Genomic DNA, 23941 nt, shown 5'->3' with positions numbered 1-23941 from the left:
TCGTTAAGAAATTTTATATATAACATTTTTCTCGTTGGCTATTTTACAGGTTGTCATTTTCTATTCGAAGTTGACAATAAATTACATCACAATTCCTGTACGGAAGTCTATTATCAAACTGGTTTACAATCTACACAATCGAACATGTTGCTAGAACTTGTGGCGCAGATTATTTCAGAACCGTGTTATTCTACTTTAAGAACCAAAGAACAATTGGGATACGTTATATTCAGCGGAATTCAAAAAATGACAGCGGCAGAAGGATTAAGAATAATAATTCAGAGCGATAAACATCCTAGATACGTTGAAGAAAGGATCGATATATTTTTGGAGGCCATGTTGGTTAGTAATATTTTTAAAATTATTAAAAAAATTCATTTTAATCGTTCTCGTACTGCATCGATTTACATTTGTTTTAGCATCACATAACGAACATGACGGAAGAGGAATTTGACAGACACAAGGAATCATTGGCAACGCAAATCCTTCAGAAACCTAAAACGTTGATTAAATTGTCCAATGTCTTTTGGGTTGAAATTTCATCGCAACAATATAGTTTTGATCGGCCGAACATTCAAACTGCATATTTACGAACGATAACATTGGAACAAATATCAGACTTTTATAAGGTATATGCATTTAGGCTAATGAACGTTCAAATTTCCGGCTGCAAGGGAAACTACTGTATCGAACTGTATAATTAAACATTAATACAGATTACGTTACGTTTAATTCTATATCATTTTCAGAAAATAATTCAAAGGGATACGCAGCATAAATTATCGGTGCATGTAATTTCTACAGCTGACGATTCAGATTCCGAAACAGCAAAGAAAGATGTACTTGAACCCAACGAGGATACTCAATCGTCTGATACAGTAAACGAAGTTCAATATAAAAAGATCGATGACATTATGGCATTCAAAATTAGTCAGTCTTTATATCCGCTGGTAAAGCCACCGAATAACATACCAAGGAAGGGAGCTCATTCTTCGAAATTATGAATTACGTAAGATATGTCTTCAGGAATGTATCTGTAAATTGTAATGAATTTTAACTGAATAAATACTTTCAACGTATTTTATTATATATTACACTGTTTGAATAAATTGTCACTGCTAATAGACCGTGTATAATTATATGTATGGTACACTTCTCCACGGACACTTTTAATGTATCTACCAAGAGAATTATCACTTTCGATGGTTGTTTATAATTAATTAATCGCATGAAAATTATTTGGAGAAACTTTATTAGGGACTAAATGTTAATAAACGGCAATTCTCTTAGCATTACAGTTTATTTCGTCATATTTTAGATAAAAATTGTACTTATACGTTCGGTATTAAAATTTGTAAAATGGATATTTATATTAATAAAAACTCACAACTATAATATTTTAAATGCTTTTTATTTCTTCTTTCCTTTACCTTTCCATTGATTCCTTACCGTATCATAAATATAAATGATCCAAACAATTCTTGTATCTAATTAGTTTCTAATTAAGTCGTTTATAACACGTTTCAAACATTTTTCGTGTAATTAATTAGTTATAAACGATTACTGGAAGCGATAGCTATTTAAATATTGCGCTAAAAAGTGACAAAATATAGTATCGCCATCTAATATCAGGGATTCGAACTCAAAAAATTGTCCCCTCACCCCCCACGATTTGGTGCCAACGTATAGTATCGCCATCTCATAACGGGATTCTAACTAAAAAAATCGTCCCCTCACCCCCCACGATTTGGTGCCAACGTATAGTATCGCCATCTCATAACGGGATTCGAACTAAAAATTTCGTGCCAGGATCACAGAATGTTAATGGAGGTATCCGGAGTACAGGTTCCCCCACTCCTCCTACCCCTGATATACACTACCTTAATTATTCGCTAATAACTCTTTTTCTGAGATTAAAATATGAACTTTTAGAGTTTAAGAATATAGTATAGACCCTTGGCAACATTCAAGGATACTTTTTATAGCGATTCCGCCAGTAATTAAGTAGTTATTAACGAATATCGGAAGTCGGAACATTTACGACTGTATCACTGTCTGCTTTAATCGATGAATTATCAGCTTTTCAACAACAACACGCATATTTTCGCTATCAGAGAATCTAGTAGACATCCCTGGGAATATTCTAGGACCGATTTTTCAACGCTCCGCGCTCTAATTAATTAGTTATTAGCGATAGATCCCTAAGGTGTCGCGTTAAAAGGTTCGAAACAGCGTGCCGACTTCCAATATTCGTTAATAACTATTTAATAACGCGTGGGATGGTTACAATGGGTATCCTTGAATCTTGTCAAGGGTCCCAGCTATATTCCTAAACTCTAGAAGTTCGTAATTTATTCCCAGGAAAGGCGTAATTAGTAAATTAACGAGCAGCGATTTATCGAAAACAGTCATTTGCATTGTGGCGCCAACTAGTGGCAAAAACAGCAACTATGCGTTTCTCGACTTGCAATTAACTGCTCGTTAATTTACTGATTGCGCCTTTCCTGGGAATAAATTATGAACTTTTAGAGTTTAAGAATATAGTATAGACCCTTGACAAGACTCGAGGATACCTGTTGCATCCATCTCATGCCTTATTAAATAGTTATTAACGAATATCATTACATAGTACAGCCGTAAATGTTTCGACTTCCGATATTCGTTAATAACTACTTAATTACTGGCGGAATCGCTATAAAAAGTATCCTTGAATGTTGCCAAGGGTCTATACTATATTCTTAAACTCTAAAAGTTCATATTTTAATCTCAGAAAAAGAGTTATTAGCGAATAATTAAGGTAGTGTGTATCAGGGGTAGGAGGAGTGGGGGAACCTGTACTCCGGATACCTCCATTAACATTCTGTGATCCTGGCACGAAATTTTTAGTTCGAATCCCGTTATGAGATGGCGATACTATACGTTGGCACCAAATCGTGGGGGGTGAGGGGACAATTTTTTGAGTTCGAATCCCTGATATTAGATGGCGATACTATATTTTGTCACTTTTTAGCGCAATATTTAAATAGCTATCGCTTCCAGTAATCGTTTATAACTAATTAATTACACGAAAAATGTTTGAAACGTGTTATAAACGACTTAATTAGAAACTAATTAGATATAAGTATTATTTGGATCATTTATATTTATGATACGGTAAGGAATCAATGGAAAGGTAAAGGAGAGAGGAAATAAAAAGAATTTAAAATATTATAGTTGTGAGTTTTTATTAATATAAATATCCATTTCATAAATTTTAATACTGAACGTATTTTATAAGTACAATTTCTAAAACATAACAAAATAAGGAGCGAAGCGACGCAGAAAATGTTTCGAGGCAGAAAGATAAGAATTATGACAACGATTATTTCTCTGAATATTTAATTTCAATCCAAAGCGGCAAGAGCAGTTTTTATTTAATCAGTGTCTGTAAACAAATTATAAATAAACGTGTACGTATAAAGTAACGTTAAAAACGTTAGGATACCCGTTGATTTATTTTCGACATACATTCGCCAAAGATCATAAAAATCTGTAGGTGTAACCTGTATTCTCCATCTTGTAAGTAAAGTAATACAAGTAAGAACTATTTATCTAAATTTTGACTTAGAAGCTATACAGTGTCAGAGTAACTCTGGGGTATCGATGACTCGATTAGATTCGAATTCTTAGTTCGACAATGTTACGTTTACACTGTATATAGGGGAAAAAGAACGTGACATTTACTTGAGCTAACATAGACGCGGATTGCTTCCGTTAGCATCGGAATGTTATTAACTCTTTTGGTGTGTAACTTGGACTATGGTACGGGAGAATACGTAATTACTCCTGTTAACGATATCGAACGATATTAGGCGCTCGTGGAGTGCTTCTTTACAACTGCTTAGAAAGATTCAAGACACGCAAAGAATTAGTCTATCATTTCGATGAGTAAGAGTTATTGCACAGAACTCGAGGAGTATTTTATTACTATGTTGACATAGAACCCGTAAACACTAAGGTATTTATAACAATGAATCGTTGGAGTTCCTAGATCGCATACATCAGGGGAGACGAACGTCTCGCGAGTTCCATTTAGGCATGAACAGGTTCGTTGGGCAAGCACCGTAGACCAAGTTCCTCACCCCTGGTTTACATACACCATCCAACGACTTCATACCGCTTATTTCAATGCACATTATCTATGTGCCTTGCACCGCTAACTACAAATTGCTTACGTAAGTTTTCGATAACAAACCTACGAACAAGTACGTAAACATAACGCCTGTGACAATGTTTAGGTGCATTCGACCGGCGTGGCCAGATCGGACATAATCGAGCGAATTGAAAACGAGAAAAACGACAGCGAAGAAAGCAAACAAGTATGCTACTGCACGAGTCGCGGTACTTCCTTCCTTCAAAATGTTTGTTGAATACCTGCTAAACACCATTATGATACTAGAAAAATTAACTCTCAAGTCGAGACGTTGAGAAACAAAAATTTGGGTAGAATTTACAAATTTTGACAAGGTTACAAAAATTAGTACCGTTCCTCCACGAGAAGAAGGCACAGCGTGTTTACATCCCCACTCCTGTTGCAGTCCGCTGACTGACAGGTATTGGTCGAAAACGATGACGAAGATCGATGACAGCCAATCAACGGGCTGCAGCAAGAGTGGGGATGCAAACACGCTGTGCCTTCTTCTCGCGGAAGGACGATACTGAAACAAATTTTAGATTATGTAGCTTGCAATGGTCTAAAGTCAAAATTTTACTTTTGCAGAATATTATACGGTTTTGCTCTGACAACGAATGCTAAATGGTAGAATGAATTTTAATCGTGGATCCATCGTCGCTCTTCTCGTTTTCGATTCACTCAATTACGTCCGATCTGGCCACACTGCATTCGACATTAAAAAATTGACCGCACACCGATGCCAATATAGCTACGCGATCGTTCGTACACAAAAGTTTGACGCCAACCGGCAGATCGATAGCATTGCAGCAATTTCTATAATGAAACTTTGAATAATATCGTCTCCTTGGTTTTACATCGACAACACAAACACGCTGTCGATGCCACAAACAGGGTATTCGATAAAGCAACCCAGAGTCATTTCAACCTTGTTGTTTCGAGGTACCTGGCGCGTTTAGATTTTGTCCGCCACTGCTCGATTGATCTGTAATCAATGTCATTATTTACGAACGTTTCAATAATTTTCGTTACTACAACGATTTTCTTATAAAATTCGACATTAACGAATTACAACCCCTACCGACAATTTTATTTACATTGGTAATAGAATTAAAGATAGTTTACAGGCTGCGCTCTCGTCACCTGTATGCGTGGAAAGTTCCTTGAAACGGTTCGACAAATCTAACAATCCAATTTCAGCGTGACGGCCCAAAATATTCGGCATAGCGTTCCTTCTACCGGTTCTTCCGGTTGTAAGGAACTCTTTTGCTCCTTCTCCGTTCTCGTATGCACCTGGAGTCACCGAACCATTCTCTGCAGTACCAAGATCCTCCGTCTCGGGTCCATTATCTATTTCCTCGGGATTAATCGATTCCAAATGTCTCCGCATTAACATCGTTTTCACCACTGCAAAACAGATCGGATGCTTTTAATTACCCGAAAAACTTAATCTACCGATTTTCGAACGTTTCTTTCAACAAAATCTATTCTCTAACATCTCATACAAAGCTACGTTGAATGTTGTTCTGCTCGGTGTACCTGGCCGAGTAGCCTACAGCCACCGAAGATCACGAACATTTGTATTTACACCCTGGCCGCTCCAAAATCAATGGCTCATGACACAGAATGACCAGCCTTTTATGAACAAAGGTAGTTAAACGACGCTTTCGGTGATTGATGGTCTCGCCCTGCTTTCATTACTATGTTTAATACTACATATTTATTACACATTATTTAGCGTCACAGTCATTTCACTGTGTGTAAAGGAATATCCAAGTTATCATATGCACGATTAGTACGTATGCATGTTTGCTGTGGTAAATAAAATTCAAACTTAAATGTTCTCTACCGATATCTATTAACAAAAAAGTATTTCCTCTCGTGTGATAGATGAGTGTGTGTTATAATGTTACTTCAAACTATATATCCAAAATTTGTGTTGTTATCTATTATATATATTGGAATATTTACCGTGTACTATCATTCCTGGCTACCTTACATGTATAAATAGAATTCAATGTAATAGTACTGGAAGTTTTGCCGATATCTTGGAAACTGAGATCAACTGTTGTTTATCCGTAAAAGAAAACAAATGATCAAAAACATAAAAGCAAAGTGAAAACCATTTCGTTCATTGGTCTCTCTTCTAAACAAACAGCATGATTAACAGGATCAAGATGTAAATGTAAAGCAAAGAAACGTGCGAGAGTTAGATAAAAATCTGGCACGAACACTTTCAATAGAAGATACCTTTAAGATTAATAAGGTGCTTCCTTCGATATCCTTTAAACGTCAAATACTTGGAAATGATACGGTTATCTGTCCCTGTTGTAGTGGAACCGTCATCTTGTAAGACTCCGCGCTGCCTCACCTAATTAAATTAGGTGAATATTAAAAAAAAAAAATACTTTTTTTTTTATATTATAAAACATTAATCATGATAATGGATGGTAATTTGCAATTGATCTTTCATAGAAACGGTTTAGAAATGGTGCAAGTACATTGAACACCTGTGAACCAGTAACAGTAGAAATTGCTGTTAAAAGATCGATTTTTCATGAATTTTCTGTAAAAATGTTTCCCTCGGATACAAAGTGACTTTTAACCTCAAACGATAGGGTACAGCTTTCTGCCTAATTTCTGCTTATTCTTAGAGAAGTTACGTCATGGAAAATATATTGTAAAAAAACGTTAAAAAGTTTGATTCGCAAATATAAAAATATACTACAAACTATTGTTCGTTGGGTAAAGATTCCTAGATCGGTACATCGTATAGATATAACCCTCGAAGGGTTGGTTTGAATAGATTAAAAAATCGAAAGAAAATATTATATGTATACTGATGCCTTGAAATTTTTGGATTTCCATTTCCGACGTTTAGACTCTATTGGCCTCTCCATCACGCCGCTAATCAATTTGATACATGTTGTGACTAAACTGTTTTAGTACAATAATGAAACATTAATTATAAATATTAAAAAACTATTATGTTTTCGCCGTTATAAATGCTATATCCAGGAGGACCAAATCTACCAGTGTCAGACAGTGTAAATAGATACATACATATACCCAGACGAGGTATACGAATCGTGTGACGGTAATCTAATGATGGTCGGTATCACAGACCACGTATAAGGCCACACACGTATACGTATACCTCGTCTATGTTTCAACGCAGATATCTCATTAATGTATGGTAATTACTAAATGGTAAACGTAGTTTAAAATGTAGATAAACGGATATCTTATGCCGAGACCACACTGCTGTTCGCGAACAGCTCGCGGCTGTGCTCGTCACCAGTATGGAAATTTTCATGAACAGCGAGCAGCTAGCGCCTCAGTAAACAGCGAACACTGTTTGTTCGGGAAGCGGTACATCAAAAGGACTGTTCGCGAATTCGAAGCGTGTGTTGGTTACAACTGTTCACGAGTTGTTTGCTGCTATTTCTGTTGAACAGCTCGCGAACTGTTCTTTCCGATGTGGACCCGAAATAAGACAATTAAGTTTAGCAAATTTCGTATACTATCCTGTATTATCTTATGTATAATATATTTCTATATTTGTACGTAAAATATGTAATTAGTGAAATTGGCTCAGTCTATCCGTTTAAATAAACTATCATACCATACTCAATGATAAGTGTACCTACGTACTAAAGTTTTAATAGGGTATACTTCGTGTATTAATTTTTCATTAATCAGAACGCGCGTGTATTATGAGAAGCGTGACTAAATTTAAAAAAGTATATCTACACATTTTAGGTAGTAGTTATAGTTTGAATAATCGTGTTAAATTGTATTGCTTTTACCGCGTATGAGCGATACTAAGGCTATATCCGAGATTTAAGTACATACTACGAAACAATGGAAAATCAATTAACCGTGCATAAATAGCTGACGTTTCTCCACATTTATACTATTTTACTCATGCAACAACCCTGAAAAGACAGTGATCGATTCGTACCGGACTTTCCCGTACGTAGTTATAAGAAAAGAGAAACTGAATCTTTACATCAATGTAACGTGCCTTGACATACAATTTCGTCTACAACACAAAATACTCAAACATACAGTTTCACAGTAGAAAAAAATTGATCGGTGAATCGATAATTCGTTGAATTTCTGAAAACATCGTTGCTTCCAAGTTCACGCAGGACGTAGATGAGAATGAAAATACAACAGCCAATGATACATTGGGAAAAGCATCCAAGTATTTCTAAAATACGTAACACCGAAGTGCGCGTTAGTTAAGAATAACATAGCAGAAGTGAAATTGGCAACGGCCGGAGAACTATGACACGACGCGCGGATGGATGTCCATGATTTATAAACTCACCATTGGGATAAAAATAGCGTTTGGTTTGTGTGTGCGTAGTTCGGTATCGATGGGCACTTTGGTTAACTACACACGCGTTTGTAATCAGAGATCCACTGTCAACGTGGACGCGACACAACGTGCACGTTGGTGTAAACCAGTCATCTGCGAATCAATACTGCACGAACAAATGCACACACAGACGTTTCGCAAGTTAAGTGTACGCTATATATGTACATGATGCACAGAACGATAAACTGTAGAGACGAGGATACGGTGATAAGAGTTTGGAGAAACGTCGAGAATCTTGTCAAATGTTTATGCGCCGATGTACGAAATTACATGCTCGTACGCGTCATGAAAGCAAGTCGCGCGACAGCCATGCTTCCGCCATTTACCGGCCGTCGTATGCGATAATTCGACACAGAAAACGAGAGTGACAACCAGAACGAAGACGGCGTGTCATAATTTCTCACCCGTTGCGCGTCGCACTTTGATTTCGATTCGTTTCAACGACGACGTAATAGAACGTAGCAGTACATACTACCCGTGCGCCGATCTCCCTCGTACTGAACGCCACGCGTGCGTTCTCTTCGTCGCAAGTACGATTACGGTCGAATATTGCCGACAACAGCCGAACCCGTAAATTCAATTTTCGGAGCGTACGTTCTCGCGGTTGGAATTATTATTTAATTTCTACTTGTAAATTGCTCGTTAAATACTGTCGCTGTTCGGGTAAAAACATCTAAAGAACCTGTTTTAAGAATTATAGCCGGCTAGAATATTTACTATACACCGAATACTAAATTTCATTTTAAATATATTGCAATACAGCTGATTATTAAATTACGCGCCTGGTCGGTAATTTATACAAATTTTTTAATACATATACGACATTGTTTATAAATAATTTTATGTTTCGTTAAATTCGACTATTTATGAAACGGAGAAATGCACCTAATAAAATATTCCTTTAACGAATCGAAACTTTCTTGCAACTTTTCTCGTACACCCTTTTGGGAGATTCGAAGCATTACTTATAAACATCACGTACTTTTTGTAACTGTATTTTCTGCTCGAACAATGCGGAACAAAAGACGTCATGCCGCCAACGAATAATTACGTAAGCTATGCTTTCGTAAGAATTTCCCTGTTTAAGATATGTGCGTGCAAGTACTTTAGAATTTTTTATCACTGTCTCAAGATAGGGGAAATGCAAAGAAACATGATATATATATATATATATATATTTTTTTAAACGTTTTTCTTTTTAATTCAAACGAGCAATTTTTTCCGATTTTGTTTACTATTATCGATGAAAAATAAATGCAGCCCCGTCGTTTCACAATATTCACAAATTGTAAAGAACTATAATTTTTACAATCGCCAATGTATACAATTTTGTATTATTATATGCGTACATATGGACGATTTTTCTAGATTTTAAAGTGATCGATCGAGAGTCTCCGTAATATGTACATAAATTCTATTTAACAACAAGTAGAATCGTTAACGAAGAAAGTGAATTCCAGTGGCTATGTTCATTGAGCTTCTAGCTAGCAACAATGTAGAATTAAAGACCTCGTTCATGGTGATCACGAATAGAATATGTTGTAACTATAACCGAAGAATGCAACGCGCAGGGGCCCCGACCTACTCTCTATTGCAATTCGCGCATCTGCGTCGAACATAACATACTCATCGTTTGATTTATAAACGATGAGCTTCGTTGCGAGCACTAACATTAAACGGTGCACGTAATCGAACATTTGTTCAAATTATATATTAAAAAGGGGATCTTTCGCTCACAGAAAACGTTATCATTTATGCATCCAGCGAACGAAGCGTATGCGATTTATCAACATCGATACGTTGCACAGAAGATTCTCGATTTAACAAGACTATAATTGTATCACGAGTGCAAAAAAATGCGATTATAATCTCGTAAATAAGTGTAAACTGTCGCATGCTATAATAAAAGAAATATGTATCTGTGATCAGCGAATTAATTGTATTAACAATTTATTTCTCGTCCTTTTTAGAAAACGTAGGATAAAACAGAATCGATCAAATATTTAAAATACAAATGTGGATGTAAATGTAAACAAGTTTAGATATGTAGCTATGTCTGAACTATAGTTGCATTACAATTATTTCTTCGATGCAGTTGACACTGTCTAGTACGTAGAATCTATTGAAATTCGTTACGTGTCCTTTAAACTTTTTCTACAAGGTAAGATCAGTTAATTCGTCTAAAAATTCCTCTTCTTTTTTTAGTAAATAGTTTAATAGTCTATTTAGGTTGACGGAATGATCGAAGACGCGTCATCGTTACAAGAAATTAGCAATAAAACTATACATTGCTAGTCTTCGTTCAAAGAAATCGTTTCTAGGTTTATGATCTATTGTGTATGAAAGAGAAACCCCTGACTGAACGATCACGCTATTCTTTAAAATAAAATAATGAAACATATAATAAAACATAACAAACATAATAATAATAAAACATGTGCGAAGGTCGGTTGGTCATTACAGTTTGGTATTTTTAATTACTGAAAAAGCTTAACCCTTTGTAGCTTTGGTGGCACGTGAAACCATTTTATCTTTCGCGCTCAACGTTTTGTCGTTTCAACCGATTCCTTTGCATTAGATATCAGTTCTTTTAGCCGACGAAAGAGCGTAAATGGACGTAATGGATCGGCCTATAGGACACAGGGGTCGATCTCACGCGTTATAAAATAATGAAAAAAATGTCAGACTAGGTCGATGCGCTCCGTTCGTGAGAAAACTGAGCATCCTTGGGTGTATCCTTCGATACTCTTCTTCTCTGACACAGTTTCTGCAAAGAAAAAAACGTAACGTATCATTGGCATACATTTACACAAATGTCAGTTACAGTTATCGTACAGTAATGTACAAAATATAACATCGAATGTACTCTTTTTTTCAGGAAACTTTTCCTTCAAAGTCCACTTTTGTTTTCACGATTACGAAGTTTATTTCAAAGCTCTCACGAAACAAAAATGCGATTATTTTGGCTGCATTCCGGGCTCTGAATCGACGATCAGTCTCACTTTGCGTTAGCGATGCATAAGAGTGTAACTTTAAAGAATAAAAGTTTTCATTTTTCTCCCTTCGGATCAGATTTTCCGTGTGTGGCGGTATCGTTTACGCAGTCACGATTTGACATCGACCGAGAAGATCGTACGAAAAGGAACAGAGTGGGGAAGAGGTGTACAGTATTCACCCCTCTTCTCGTTCTATTCGTGAGCACAGGTGGACTTGGTGGTTTCACGATCACTCATAAAGCTCGGCTTCGAACGATTAGACAATACAGAGTCGGTGAAACGTTCGGTAGCACTGTTTTGCAAATCTTTAACGATCGCTGTCACGTTTATCAGCAGTAAAAAGGAAACCACAATCCTATTCCGAAGTTCGTGGGCCCAAAAAACGCCTGTTGAATTCGTACCGCGTTTATCGACATCCACGACGAATGTTCAGGATCTCCGATCGTTACGCGCGCGTGGCAAAGTCGTACGACGACTGCAATTTAACCCGACGATTCCAATTAAACTCAGAATTAGAATGCTCGCGGAAGCATGGGTGGTATTCCTGTTGATGAGACTTTCGTGCGCCGGGAAGTCGGTGGATGTTTTGACGTCGAGTGGACTGAACGCGTTGGAGGAGGAAGAGATACTTCGGGTTTTGTCCGGCAACGAGACTTCCTCGACGAATAATTTTACGTTGATCGAACTGATCGGCGACAACTTGAGGAATTACACGATCGAGGCGAGCAAGGACGCGTGGCGATCCGTCGACGTCCATCCTCGAGAGACCAATCCGTTTTACGGTGAGTGATTCGTCAATGGAAACGATCTACGAAAATTATTAGAAAATGAATATACGCTTGTCGCGAGGATCGATCGATCGCGCGAACAGGCAACAACGCAGTTGAATTTTTTAAAATGATTTCGTATAAAAAATCATAATCGTACAAGATCGATGTTAGATTCTTTTTTTTTTTACTGAGTTGTCGAATGGACGAAGAATGACCGTATACCGCGTAGCGTCGGGGGGAAAAAAGCAAAACTACTTTCGATATTTCGAAACGAGTACTACTTAAGCTCGATTTTCATCCACGTACAGTGTCTGCATACCGCATGTGATTTCGTTATATCGCGTGCACGTTGCGACGCGACGCGGACTCGGGAATTACGCGACTCTAACGAAACGAACGAAAACACACACACGCGTATAATTGTACAAACGTTTGTTTTAACTTTGGAAAATTAAAGAAAACAGACTCACGATTCTGCACGATCCTGGCTATTGTACAAACAAGGATTGTTTAATAAAATTCCGTAAGCGTGTAAGGCCATTCCGAGGGAAAAGGACATAATTGAGATATCCTGATTCGTATCGATGTAAAATGGCTTTAGAATTTTGCGATTTCTGTGATTTGGCTAATTATTTTAACATCGACGACTCATTAAGTCCTTTGTATCGAAATTTTTGAAAAATTCTAAGCGGATAATGAAGTTTTAAAGGTTCTAGACCAGATTATCCTGCCAAATGTTACAAAAAGACGCAAGAAGAAAACGATCGCGTAATATTCAAATAGGGCAATTGAACTTTCAGTCACGTAGAGCAACGCTGCTTGCCGAAGAGCACGCTTCAAGGAAGTGTTGCTCGTCACCTTGATCATTGCTGGTACCTACGTTTAATGCAGTTTCATTGAGGACACTTTCCGAAAATGGAACACGGAACGTTCGGGGCAAGGCGAGTTGCACGACTGAAAATGTTATTTCGACGATCGATCGCACAATTGGTAACGGACGGGATGGTAGCCAGAAATATTCGTACGACCGAGCGTGAGAACGAGTTTCTCCTTACTATTTTCTCGTCGTATGCCCCAAAACTTAACGAAAAGTGAAACGTTACATCTACCAGAGACGAATCAAAACGATTTCGATTGTCCATCGTTTTAAATTTCTGCAACGTCTAATCTTTACGTTTGTTGCACCTTTGCACCATTGCACCATTTCAGAATTGGTGTACATTGTAAACAGAATCGATTTAAACTTTTTCCACTTGAAACAGTTGTTAACATCAGTCAGTTAACATCCGATTTTTCCGATCGTTACATTTTCATTTAATTCTGCAGTTATCGATCCTTGCAAAATGTTCGTCAGTCGTGAGATATTTTACGGAATTTCCGATCTGATTTTGGACATACATAGTTGACGTAGCCTTTGAAGCATGCAGAAACCTCATCCTTATGCAGAGACACGTACACCTTCCGATACTGAATCGTCCTTGAATGTAACAAAATATCTCTGCCCGTGAACCGAGGACTTCATGGGTCCACCTGGCTTTGGATGGCTTGCTTTCTTCAAAATTAAAGGGTTAAAACTTTCTAGACGTCCATTTATCCAGGTTCACCATTCATGGTTAACGTTACATGTATGTTTCATCAACTATTAAGTCGTCCCATAAATTCGTACCATTTGTAATTTAATAGAAAACAAACGAAATTTGTCAGTTCAAGAAATTTCATTTCTATGCATCGATACAATTGTGTCTTTTTCCCACATGAAACTCTACAATTTTTCATAATTTTTATCGTAAATCTAATAGTTCAAGAGTTACAACTTATAACAATTTAAAGTAAAATAATTTAATATACCTTAAATTGGCATAACTCTTGAACTATTAGGTTTATGGCATAAGGACCTTAATACTATTTTGTAGAGCTTAAAAAACTAGATCGAATAGTGCTGTCGCAGTCATAGAATTTAATTTTTAAAAAGGATGCAGTTGCATCGGTGCATCTCATAAGTGCAATTGCACTTTTAAAAAAAGTTAGAATTCTATAATTTTGATCACGCTATTCGGTGCAATATTTAAATCACTACAAAAGAGTATCAAGACACTTATGTTCTACACCTAATAGTTTCAGAATTATACCACTTTGAAATTTACTAAATTATTTCACTTTATATTATTATAACTCTTGAACTGTTAGATTTACGGCATAAGGACCTTAATACTATTTTGTAGAGCTTAAAAAACCAGATCGAATAGTGCTGTCGCAGTCATGGAGTTTCATTTTTAAAAAAGGATGCAGTTGCATCGGTGCATCTCATAAATGCAATTGCACTTTTAAAAAAAGTTAAAATTCTATAATTGTGATCACTCTATTCGGTACAATATTTAAATCATTACAAAAGAGTTTCATGACACGTATGTCCTAAGGTAGGAATCAACGTTGAACAATAATTAAACACTCTCACGAAGGGTTTGTTCGTCCAGATAATTTCAGACAAGCAATATTAACCGATCGCGGATAGACGATCGACACGTTTCGAAATCAGTGCTTACAGACACGACACATCCGGCCTTATTTCTAGTTCGCAGATTGCTGTTGCAATAAAATGTCGCCTCGACGAAAACGACGGAAATTGGGTCATCCACCGCGGCTGTATTAACATTTCGAATGAATATTTGCGGTGTATAGGAAAACAGCACTTGGCTTTCACTGAATCGATTTGCATGTTAAACTTAATGTATACTCTTCGATCGGATTTACGACGAACATAAAAAAACAATTAACAATTGTGGCGCTGTTGCGTCAATCCCCCTGTGTCGCGTCAATAGTTATTTTCACCTTTAAAAATGGAAATTATTCCTTGGTTGATTATTAAGTGTTCTATTCGACTTAATTCCCTGTTGCATAATACGTTCCGGAATTTACAAATAACATTTCCTTATAGTTCGAGTATCACTCGTATTAGTATAAAATATGAATTAGAATATTTTAAGGATGTTAATTGCAGGCTTTGGCAAACATAATTATAATTACAGTTGTTATTTGAGATATTGATGTTACTGTAATTATTACGTAGTATTCTTTAATAATTACACACACGATTTCGTAATTATTACTGCAATTGTTCTCATTTGCATCCTATCGAAACTAGGGTCTTCCTCTAGATGGCTTTCGAAATTAGGCTGTTTGAAACACAACCGACTCTGGGTTTAATCGATTAAACCTTTATCTAACGAAACATCCTTCGATAAAAATATTTATTGGCTCGTTATACACGAGGAATCTTGTTAAAAAAATAATGACCAATATATGAAACCAGGATTTACGAAGGGAATCGTTTCGAATCGATCGTTCTTTTAGCCCTTTTTAACATTTACAAATCTCTGCCTTGCATGTATCGCGCAACCAATGGCCGAAAGATCATGTTTGTAAAAATGTTTTACTATATGTAGTAGCGTGTCAATGTCAGGAACTTCGTCAGGAATTTTTTTTTTTTCTTTTGCGACGAAATCTCAGCTTGCACACGGAACACGTACGTAGCGTCGCGTCGGGTTCATTACGATTCACGTACAACCTCGTGAAACCTTCGAACGAGAGTGAAAGTCTTTCTTGAGTAAATTTTCTTTCGATGTTGGTTCCTGCAAGGCGAGGATTCTTTCGTTGAATATATCGCGGTTACAAAAAATCGAAAATGTTTTCTTGCATTTCTTTAAAGTCCATTGAGAAGCCTATGACAGAGTCGATCAAAATCGATTACAGTTATCTTTGATCGAATCGACCACAGATTACAATTTATTATTACAATTACATAGTTATACGAAAGTAGCAGTTTTATTATTATAATTTCCTAAGAAGATGTGTGTTTTTCTTTTTCCCATATCTTTCTTCATTTTTAACAGAATTATAACTTTACGACTGCGATTTAAAACTTTTGCAATTTTTGCAATAGAACAGTTTTCTTTGTGTAAACTTTGAATTAGCGTTATTTCACGATTTATTACCCACCACGACCCAAGATTTTCCAACTAAAACTCTTACAATGTTGAATATTTGCTCGTACAGTTCAATGACCTTGTATTTACTGGAGAAATAGAACTTTGAAGGTATACCATCATTTTAACGCGCTTATGTTTACGTTTCAGGTTGCCCTTAACATACTAAGCAGAGAAAACGCGTTCACCCTGAACACGTGCAATGTATAATTAACTAGAGAGTGATTTACAATATAAAAACTGCTGTTATTTAACTATTATTTAACTTTTTGTCGCGGAGTGTACGCGTGGAACAGACTCCATTCGAGTACGGCGTTTCCTTCGGCGCAAGTAGAAACAATGATTAGTGGTCAGACGTTTAATTAACGTCGCGTCGTTTCTGTAATATTGGAAATACTACTCTCTGTAATATACATCACGAATCGGTTTAAATTTCCATTCACGGTAATACAAACTAAGTCAACGAAACAACCGTGATCGAAATTAAAATTAATAATCATTTATAAATTTAGCTACGCTATACTTATATTTAATACTCTATAAATATAACCTTGACGCTTGAAATTTTTGCAGATGACTTTCCAGAAGAAATCGATCGAGAAGCAAGGAGATTATTGCAAATACTCCCTGCTTATTATCCCGGTGTCGGCCGAGTAAGTCCGCAATGCAAAAGTCACGCCGACATATTCCACGAGGAGCTCGCCAAATTCACTTTGTGGGCCCTAAAAAGTAAGTAGTACTTCCCCGTGATCCGTTTAAATAATTTCTCGCGATACTAAATCCTTCGTAGTTCGTCTACGAACAGTGATTCCCAAAGTGGGCGCTGCAGCGATCCAAGGGGGCGGTGATGGCCACAGGTGCATTTGGGGGCGATGAATATTTAGTGGAACGTGGATTCAGTGCGGTAACCAATTTATTAACGAAAAAAAGAAACCGATTGCAAATAGTAAATCACGGTGATTTAAGATTACTGCTGACGAAAATAGAGCCGAGGATTACTAAATTGGTAGTAGCGTACCAGGTTCATCCTTCTCATTAAGATGATTTCGAATGTTTTAACTTTCTTTGTATTACCTTTCTATTCCGAGTTCGATAAATAGTTTCATAATTTCAAACTTCAATGTTTCTGATTAACACCTTTCTTTACTATATTTTACGAGAAAGGTAGAAACATTAATACATATATTTTTCTGTTTAATTGCTATTAAAATTTTTTAAAAATTAAGGGGACGGTAGGCCAAATGAGTTTGGGAACCACTGGTCTAGACGTAGTTTCAGTTTCCTAGCAATTCAATTGGGATGTTCGTCGCGTCTTGTAATCGTTTCGTTTCATTCTTTCGTAACTACGAGCAACGATATTGTTGGTTTTTTTTTTATAGTATCGTGAGTTTAAAGAGTCTTTTATTATTTCTTTTATTCGTTTTGTTTTAAAGTGTACGACGCAACGGCGAAACTGCCGTCTGGCCTTCTGAACGGAAACGTAAATCAATTTGGCGACTTCGACGAATGCATCGGAATAGAAGGGACCGAAGGCATCCAAGGACAATATTGTTTAGCGTATGTGAATCTGAGCATCGACGAATCGCGGTTAGATCTTAAGCATCTTCATCGGGTTCTGCACTCTCACTACGCGTTCAGAAGCAACATTACCGATGTAAGTACATATTCGTGTGCTTGTAGGTTCTTTTAACATAAGATTGTACAGAAGGTACCAATTGCAAAGCATACTCGAACCCTGTATAAGTACTTTGGCAAAAGAAAGTAGGGTCAGTTGCTCTAATATGGAATACTTGTTTTTATACAGATGTGTGGTCCGATAGTAATATTAAATGTAATTTATTCAGGTCTAAAAAATTACAGAGGTAGCGAAGAAGAGATGTTTTATAACACTGATTCGAATAGTAATAAAACACGAGAAGTCCCCGCGACCGCGTGGAGAGATTCCCTTGTGGGGTTCCCCTACGGTCGACTAGTACTCCAACGTAAAGCGCCATCGTGCCACAACATGTTTCATTTGCTTACTGAACTATTATAAAAACTTAAATATTATGAATTTACAGGAAATTCTATGCTCTTTTCACTGGTAACAGTCAAATTTAAAATATAAAACGCTTTAGGAAATGATTACCCTTTTTACTGAGATCTTCATTTTCCATATTAGGCTCATAGTGCTCCCAATATGGAATACTATATTCATATTTGAAGAAATAATCAAGCTAATACAAAGCTGATGCACCTCCCTTATTATGAATACTATTAGGTCAACGATCACCTTGCAAAAGCTCAGACTGTGATATTTTCTTTAATATTTTTTTATAAACACATGTATGTATGTATATTTCACTGTATACAGGGTGTTCGGCCAAACCTGGGAAAAATTTTAATGAAAGATTCTAGAGGTCAAAATAAGACGAAAATCAAGAATACTAATTTGTTGATGGAGGCTTTTTTAAAAAGTTATTAACGTTTAAAGTTCCGCCCGTACTGAATTTTTTTCTAGAGAGTGAGTAGAATTTCGGGGGTATGTCTAATGACCAAAAATGATTGTAATTGACCCCAGAACCTAGAAATAATTTTTTTAGAACGATATGAAATTTTTTTTTTCACCGAAAAATTTAGGCACCTACCCCCTTGTCGATTTTCCTTAAAAATTCGTTTTTCATTTTTAGTAATTTTATTTGACGTCCTATAGAAAAGTTGTTTAATACTTTTTTGTAGGTACCCATGAGCTCTACTTCAGAAAAAAGTTTCATTGAAATATATTCACTATTGTAGGAATTATGGCTGTTTGAAAATTAGACCATTTTTATGGGGGTTTTCTCATTTTGCAGTGTCAAGGACCAACTTTTCGAATATTTTTATAATTTCTACATATTCTTGATCAAAATACGCGTCGTTTGCTTTTTTAAACATCAAAATCCGTCAATCCGTTCAGAAGTTATGACGTTTTAAAGATACGCATGAAATTTCGAGGAAGCATTTCTGGCCAGAAATTATATTTTCGGTAAGGAATTTTTTTCTCGAAAATGGTTAGGATTACAAGGGTATGTCTAATAACCAAAAATAATCGTAATTGACCCCATCAACTAAAAATAATTTTTCCAGACCAATTTGAAATTTTTTAATTTAATTTTTTAATAACTTTTTAATGAAGCCTCAGTCAAGAAATTGATATTCTTGATTTTCGTCTTATTTTGGCCTCTAGAATCTCCCATTACAATTTTTCCCAGGTATAATCGAACAACCTGTATATGCACGCTAATTGCAACAAATTATAATCATAATCGATTGCATTAATCGCCAATAGATGACAAAATCACGATTCTTTGATATCGTTCCAAATTAGGAACGTATTCCACATTAGAGCAACCGATCCTATTATCAGCGTAACATTAGTATAATTAAATTTTTTTTTCTCAGCCTGGGCATCGAGTGCCTCGATTCAGCATAATAAATTGGGGCGTGTGCACGCCAGCAGCATGCAACTTTAAAGACGTTGAAACATCTATTCGCGGTATTCTTGCAAAATACAGTTTGCAAACCGGTATCAATGTTACAGTAAAGGTAAACGAAGAGATGTGTCAGGTGAAGAGGAAAGATACTGTCCCTACAGAAACCATATACGCTGGGTAACAAGTGGTTGCATAAACAATATGGCCGAAAGTTTCACGGATTTCATGAAATTAATATTACAATCGTATCGTTTTCAGCTTATTTTTTACGATTACGTTTGCATTGGCAATCGTAGCAACGTGCCGCGATCATTATAATATACCTGCTGGCGAACTACTGTTGTCATTCTCCTTGAAACGTAATTTTAAAAAGCTCGTGTCGTTGGAACGAGGACAAAACGACATAGCTACCCTTCACGGTATACGAGCCATAAACGCTATAATGCTACTTTTGGCTCATAAAAGTATGGCACTTTTTTTCAATCCGTACACGAATAGAACGGAAATGAGCGAAGTAAGGTTTCCACTATACGAGAAACACTTTTAATTATTTTTATAAGAAGGATACAATAGTTTCTTGTCGCAGTATCTTGGCAAACCGTGGACAGTCATAGGAAGAGCTGCTAGTCTATACACGGATCCGTTTATAATGCTCTCTGGACTCTTAACGTCTTACTCTTTCATTGGAAAGTTAAAGAGAACTGGTAACTTGAATATCAGAGACGAATATTTATCACGTTTAATCAGGTGATGAAGTTAATTTATATCTATCCGTTAGTTTCTTAAGTCGCACAATTTATTCATTTTTCGCGGCGTATTTCAGAGTTTTCCGATCGATCGGTGATCCAACTCGCGCCCCTAACTCTCAACGTTTAGAAAAAAAATATATCGATACACACGTTACAATTTTAGGAACATAGAAATTTTTCTCAAACATTACTCGACGCTAATTATTTTGTTTCTCATAGATTAGTACCGCCATTAGCAGCACTGATGCTATTTTGTACTTATATAATACCTTACATTGGATCTGGACCGCAATGGAATTTAGTGGTGACCGAGCACGCGAATATTTGCAAACGGACCTGGTGGAGGAACTTTCTATTCATTCACAATTACTTTGGATTCGAATCGATGGTGTGTATACTGTTTCGAATACGCCAACTGCATTGAAATACGCAGGGTGTTCAACCACTCCTGGGAAAAATTTTAATGGGGGATTCTAGAGGCCAAAATAAAACGAAAATCAAGAATACCAATTTGTCGATGGAGGCTTCGTTAAAAAGTTATTAACGTTCAAAGTTCCGCCCCTTCTGAATTTTTTTCTCGAAAATGCGCAAGATTTCGGGGGTATGTCTATTCACCAAAAATTATTGTAATTAACCCCTACAACAGAAAATAATTTTTCCAGAACGATTTGAAAATTTTTTAATTTCACCGAAAAATTTCTCCACCTATTCGAATTTTTTTCTAGAAAGTGGGTAGGATTTCGGGGGTATGTCTAATGACCAAAAATGATCATAATTAAGCCCCGCAAGCGAAAATAATTTTTCCAGAACGATTTGAAATTTTTTTTTTCCGTAGAAAAATTTGAGTACCTAGTCGAATTTTTTTCTCGAAAATGCGTAGAATTTTGGGTGTATGTCTATTCACCAAAAATTCTTATAATTGACCCCTGTAACTAAATACAATTTTTTTAGAACGATTTGAAATTTTTTAATTTCACCGAAAAATTTCTGCACCTATTCGAATTTTTTTCTCGAAAGTGGGTAGAACTTCGAGGATATGTCTAATGACCAAAAATGATCGTAATTGAGCCCCGCAACCAAAAATAATTTTTCCAGAACGATTTGAAATTTTTTAATTTAATTGTTAATAACTTTTTAACGAAGCCTCAAACGTAAAATTGATATTCTTTATTTTCGTCTTATTTTGGCCTCTAGAATCCCCCATTAAAATTTTTCCCAGCAGTGTCCGAGCACCCTGTATGCATATCATGATGTAAACTATATTTGGTTATTTCAGTGTCTTACCCACACTCATCACTTGGGCATAGATACTCAACTCTTTGTACTTTCGCCTCTAATGGTATTGCTGCTATTTAAAAAACCAAAAACTGGATTTTTTATCCTCAGTTTGTGCGCTGTAATTTCAACGGCACTGCGATACTTCGTGACGCATCATAAACATTTAAATAACTATGTGTTCTTTGGTACATCGTAAGTTAATATATTAAAAATGTTTATTCGGAGAAACTAATTTCGAGCACACCTATCTGACAATGTTATTTTCATATTTGCAGAATAAAACAATTATTCGACACTGCGGATCTCTCGTACACCTTACCGTCGCATAGACTGACAGTTTATATAATAGGAATATTCGTCGGTTATTTATTGAGATACATGCCTAAAGATTACAAAATGAACAGAGCAAGTCGCTTACGTTCGTTAATTTATCAAATTTCATTTATACTTGTATTTAATTGATTTTCTTTCCGTTTAGATAGCTTTGTATATCGGTTGGATCGTGTGCACGATTATGTTTTGCTGCGCGTTCTTTGGTCCGGCGCACATGGGATCTATAAATTACGTTTACGATCCGATGCATGCAGCGCTCTATAATGCGTTTGCTCCTATCGGTTGGTGTTCCATTTTCGCTTGGGTAACTGTGATGCATCACACTAGAAATACGAATGGTAATTGTCACTTCGTATTATACGTACAAGTATAAAACACCCCTGGGAAAACTTTTAATGGGAGATTCTACGGACAAAAATAAGACGAAAATCGAGGATTACACATGGATGGCTTTTCTTCATTTTTTTAATTACTTCGTAACATTCTAATAAAAATATCTGGGAAAAATTTTAATGGGAGATTCCAGAGGGCAAAATAAGACGAAAATTAAGAATAGCAATTTGTTGATAGAGGCTTCGTTAAAAAGTTATTAAAGTTTAAAGTTCCGCCTGTAGAACGGCAACTTGAGAACAGCTGCGCACGCGCGATAGCGATAGATTCTACAAGCAGAACTTTAAACGTTAATAACTTCTCAAAAAAGCCTCGATCAACAAATTGGTATTCTTGATTTTCGACTTATTTTGACCTCTAGAATCTCCCATTAAAATTTTTCCCAGATTTATTTTAGTTATTATAGAATTTTCTCGATTATCAAAATATTAATGAATATTCTTTTGCTGATTAGTAATTTATTCGTCATCTATAACGAAACGAAACCTGTAATAAATTTGTGAAAAATAGTTTTCTGAAAACAAACAAGAAATATAATCTAAAAATGATAACATCCCGTATATGAATCGAACACCAATACAAATATTTTGACAAATCACTTCTACAAATTCCAGGTTGGTTTAGTAGACTTCTAGCTTGGAAAGGATTTTTGATCACTACAAGGCTGAGTTATGCGATATATTTAACGCAATTTCCAATATACTTTTATAATGTTGGAAGGACCAGAAGCCCGGTTCACTATGAATTCTTCAGCATGCAAGTAAGTTGAAATATTGTGCTTTTAAATGTACGCGGTTAGTAAACGTAACGATTACAACAGATTCTTTTTCCCACAGTTCAACCTGAATGAATATTTATGGATTATTGCTTTCTCGATAACGCTCACTTTGCTCTTCGATACACCGTACCAAAATATTAAAAATTATTTGTTGAAGAAAACCGTGCCAGAAGTTACGACAAAGTTGAAACTGCCATAATGCTTTACAGCAAATAACGTTTAATTTAAACCAAACGGTTTAGGCTATTGTAAATATTACATGAAAATTTTTATTTTGTTACTAGTAAAATTAATTACCACGGCTTGCCCTCATATACAATGTATATGATAGCTAAGAGACATTTATATTTATACACATACTGTTATATTCATAAAAATTTCTATCTAAATAATTTAGTACAGTGTTATTTATTTACAAATACTTTTTTTATTACGTTATATTCGTTAGACTAACACAATTACTTCTACATTGTTTAAATATCAACAGATTGCATTTAAAATTATTTTTTATACTTAAATGAATCGAGTAGAAGATTAAATAAAATCATGCACTGTTAAAGACTGTGAGGTGGCATTTCTATAGATGTATGTATAAATTGTATATTGTAAACGTGTCGATTACGTTATCACGACGCGATATATCGAAAGATATAG

The 23941-nt window shown here is 35.9% G+C and overlaps 3 protein-coding genes across 12 annotated transcripts in view; 2 read left to right on the top strand and 1 right to left on the bottom strand.

Annotated features, from left to right (window-relative positions):
* The window catches only part of Ide (Insulin degrading metalloproteinase), a 39824-nt gene extending 38427 nt beyond the window's left edge, over positions 1 to 1397 (top strand). For all 4 annotated transcript variants that reach the window (XM_076768799.1, XM_076768798.1, XM_076768796.1 and 1 more), the window contains exons 12-14: positions 50 to 342; positions 420 to 629; positions 750 to 1397. In XM_076768799.1, the coding sequence (XP_076624914.1) occupies positions 50 to 342; positions 420 to 629; positions 750 to 1004 (758 nt within the window). In that variant the 3' untranslated portion in view covers positions 1005 to 1397. The remainder of the gene's footprint in view (positions 1 to 49; positions 343 to 419; positions 630 to 749) is intronic.
* A 1824-nt stretch (positions 1398 to 3221) lies between these two features.
* On the bottom strand, positions 3222 to 9073 carry LOC143343685 (uncharacterized). Of its 6 annotated transcripts, none has more exons than XM_076768832.1 (5): positions 8963 to 9050; positions 6422 to 6542; positions 5668 to 5871; positions 5315 to 5578; positions 3222 to 5156 (listed from the first exon to the last, which is right to left on the bottom strand). In XM_076768832.1, exons 3-5 carry the CDS (start codon positions 5672 to 5674, stop codon positions 5095 to 5097), a joined length of 333 nt encoding a protein of 110 aa, XP_076624947.1. In that variant the 5' UTR covers positions 5675 to 5871; positions 6422 to 6542; positions 8963 to 9050; the 3' UTR covers positions 3222 to 5094. The 6 variants fall into 6 exon arrangements, with proteins under 6 accessions (XP_076624947.1, XP_076624948.1, XP_076624946.1 ...); XM_076768833.1 differs by having other exon boundaries at positions 5668 to 5859; XM_076768831.1 differs by having other exon boundaries at positions 5668 to 5806.
* A 2891-nt stretch (positions 9074 to 11964) lies between these two features.
* LOC143343168 (nose resistant to fluoxetine protein 6) lies at positions 11965 to 23758 on the top strand. 2 transcript variants are annotated; one of them, XM_076767771.1, is made up of 12 exons: positions 11965 to 12336; positions 16881 to 17036; positions 17741 to 17961; positions 19728 to 19936; positions 20018 to 20273; positions 20346 to 20506; positions 20728 to 20896; positions 21785 to 21978; positions 22062 to 22195; positions 22269 to 22457; positions 23124 to 23269; positions 23346 to 23758. In XM_076767771.1, the coding sequence occupies exons 1-12, from the start codon at positions 12072 to 12074 to the stop codon at positions 23484 to 23486; spliced, it is 2241 nt and encodes a 746-aa protein (XP_076623886.1). In that variant the 5' UTR covers positions 11965 to 12071; the 3' UTR covers positions 23487 to 23758. The 2 variants fall into 2 exon arrangements, with proteins under 2 accessions (XP_076623886.1, XP_076623887.1); XM_076767772.1 differs by lacking the exon at positions 11965 to 12336 and adding an exon at positions 16603 to 16751.
* Positions 23759 to 23941: the final 183 nt, after the last annotated feature.

Source organism: Colletes latitarsis, chromosome 7, assembly GCF_051014445.1.
Source record: "Colletes latitarsis isolate SP2378_abdomen chromosome 7, iyColLati1, whole genome shotgun sequence".
NCBI classification, from domain to species: domain Eukaryota; kingdom Metazoa; phylum Arthropoda; class Insecta; order Hymenoptera; family Colletidae; genus Colletes; species Colletes latitarsis.
This window is presented reverse-complemented; position numbering and strand designations above follow the sequence as displayed.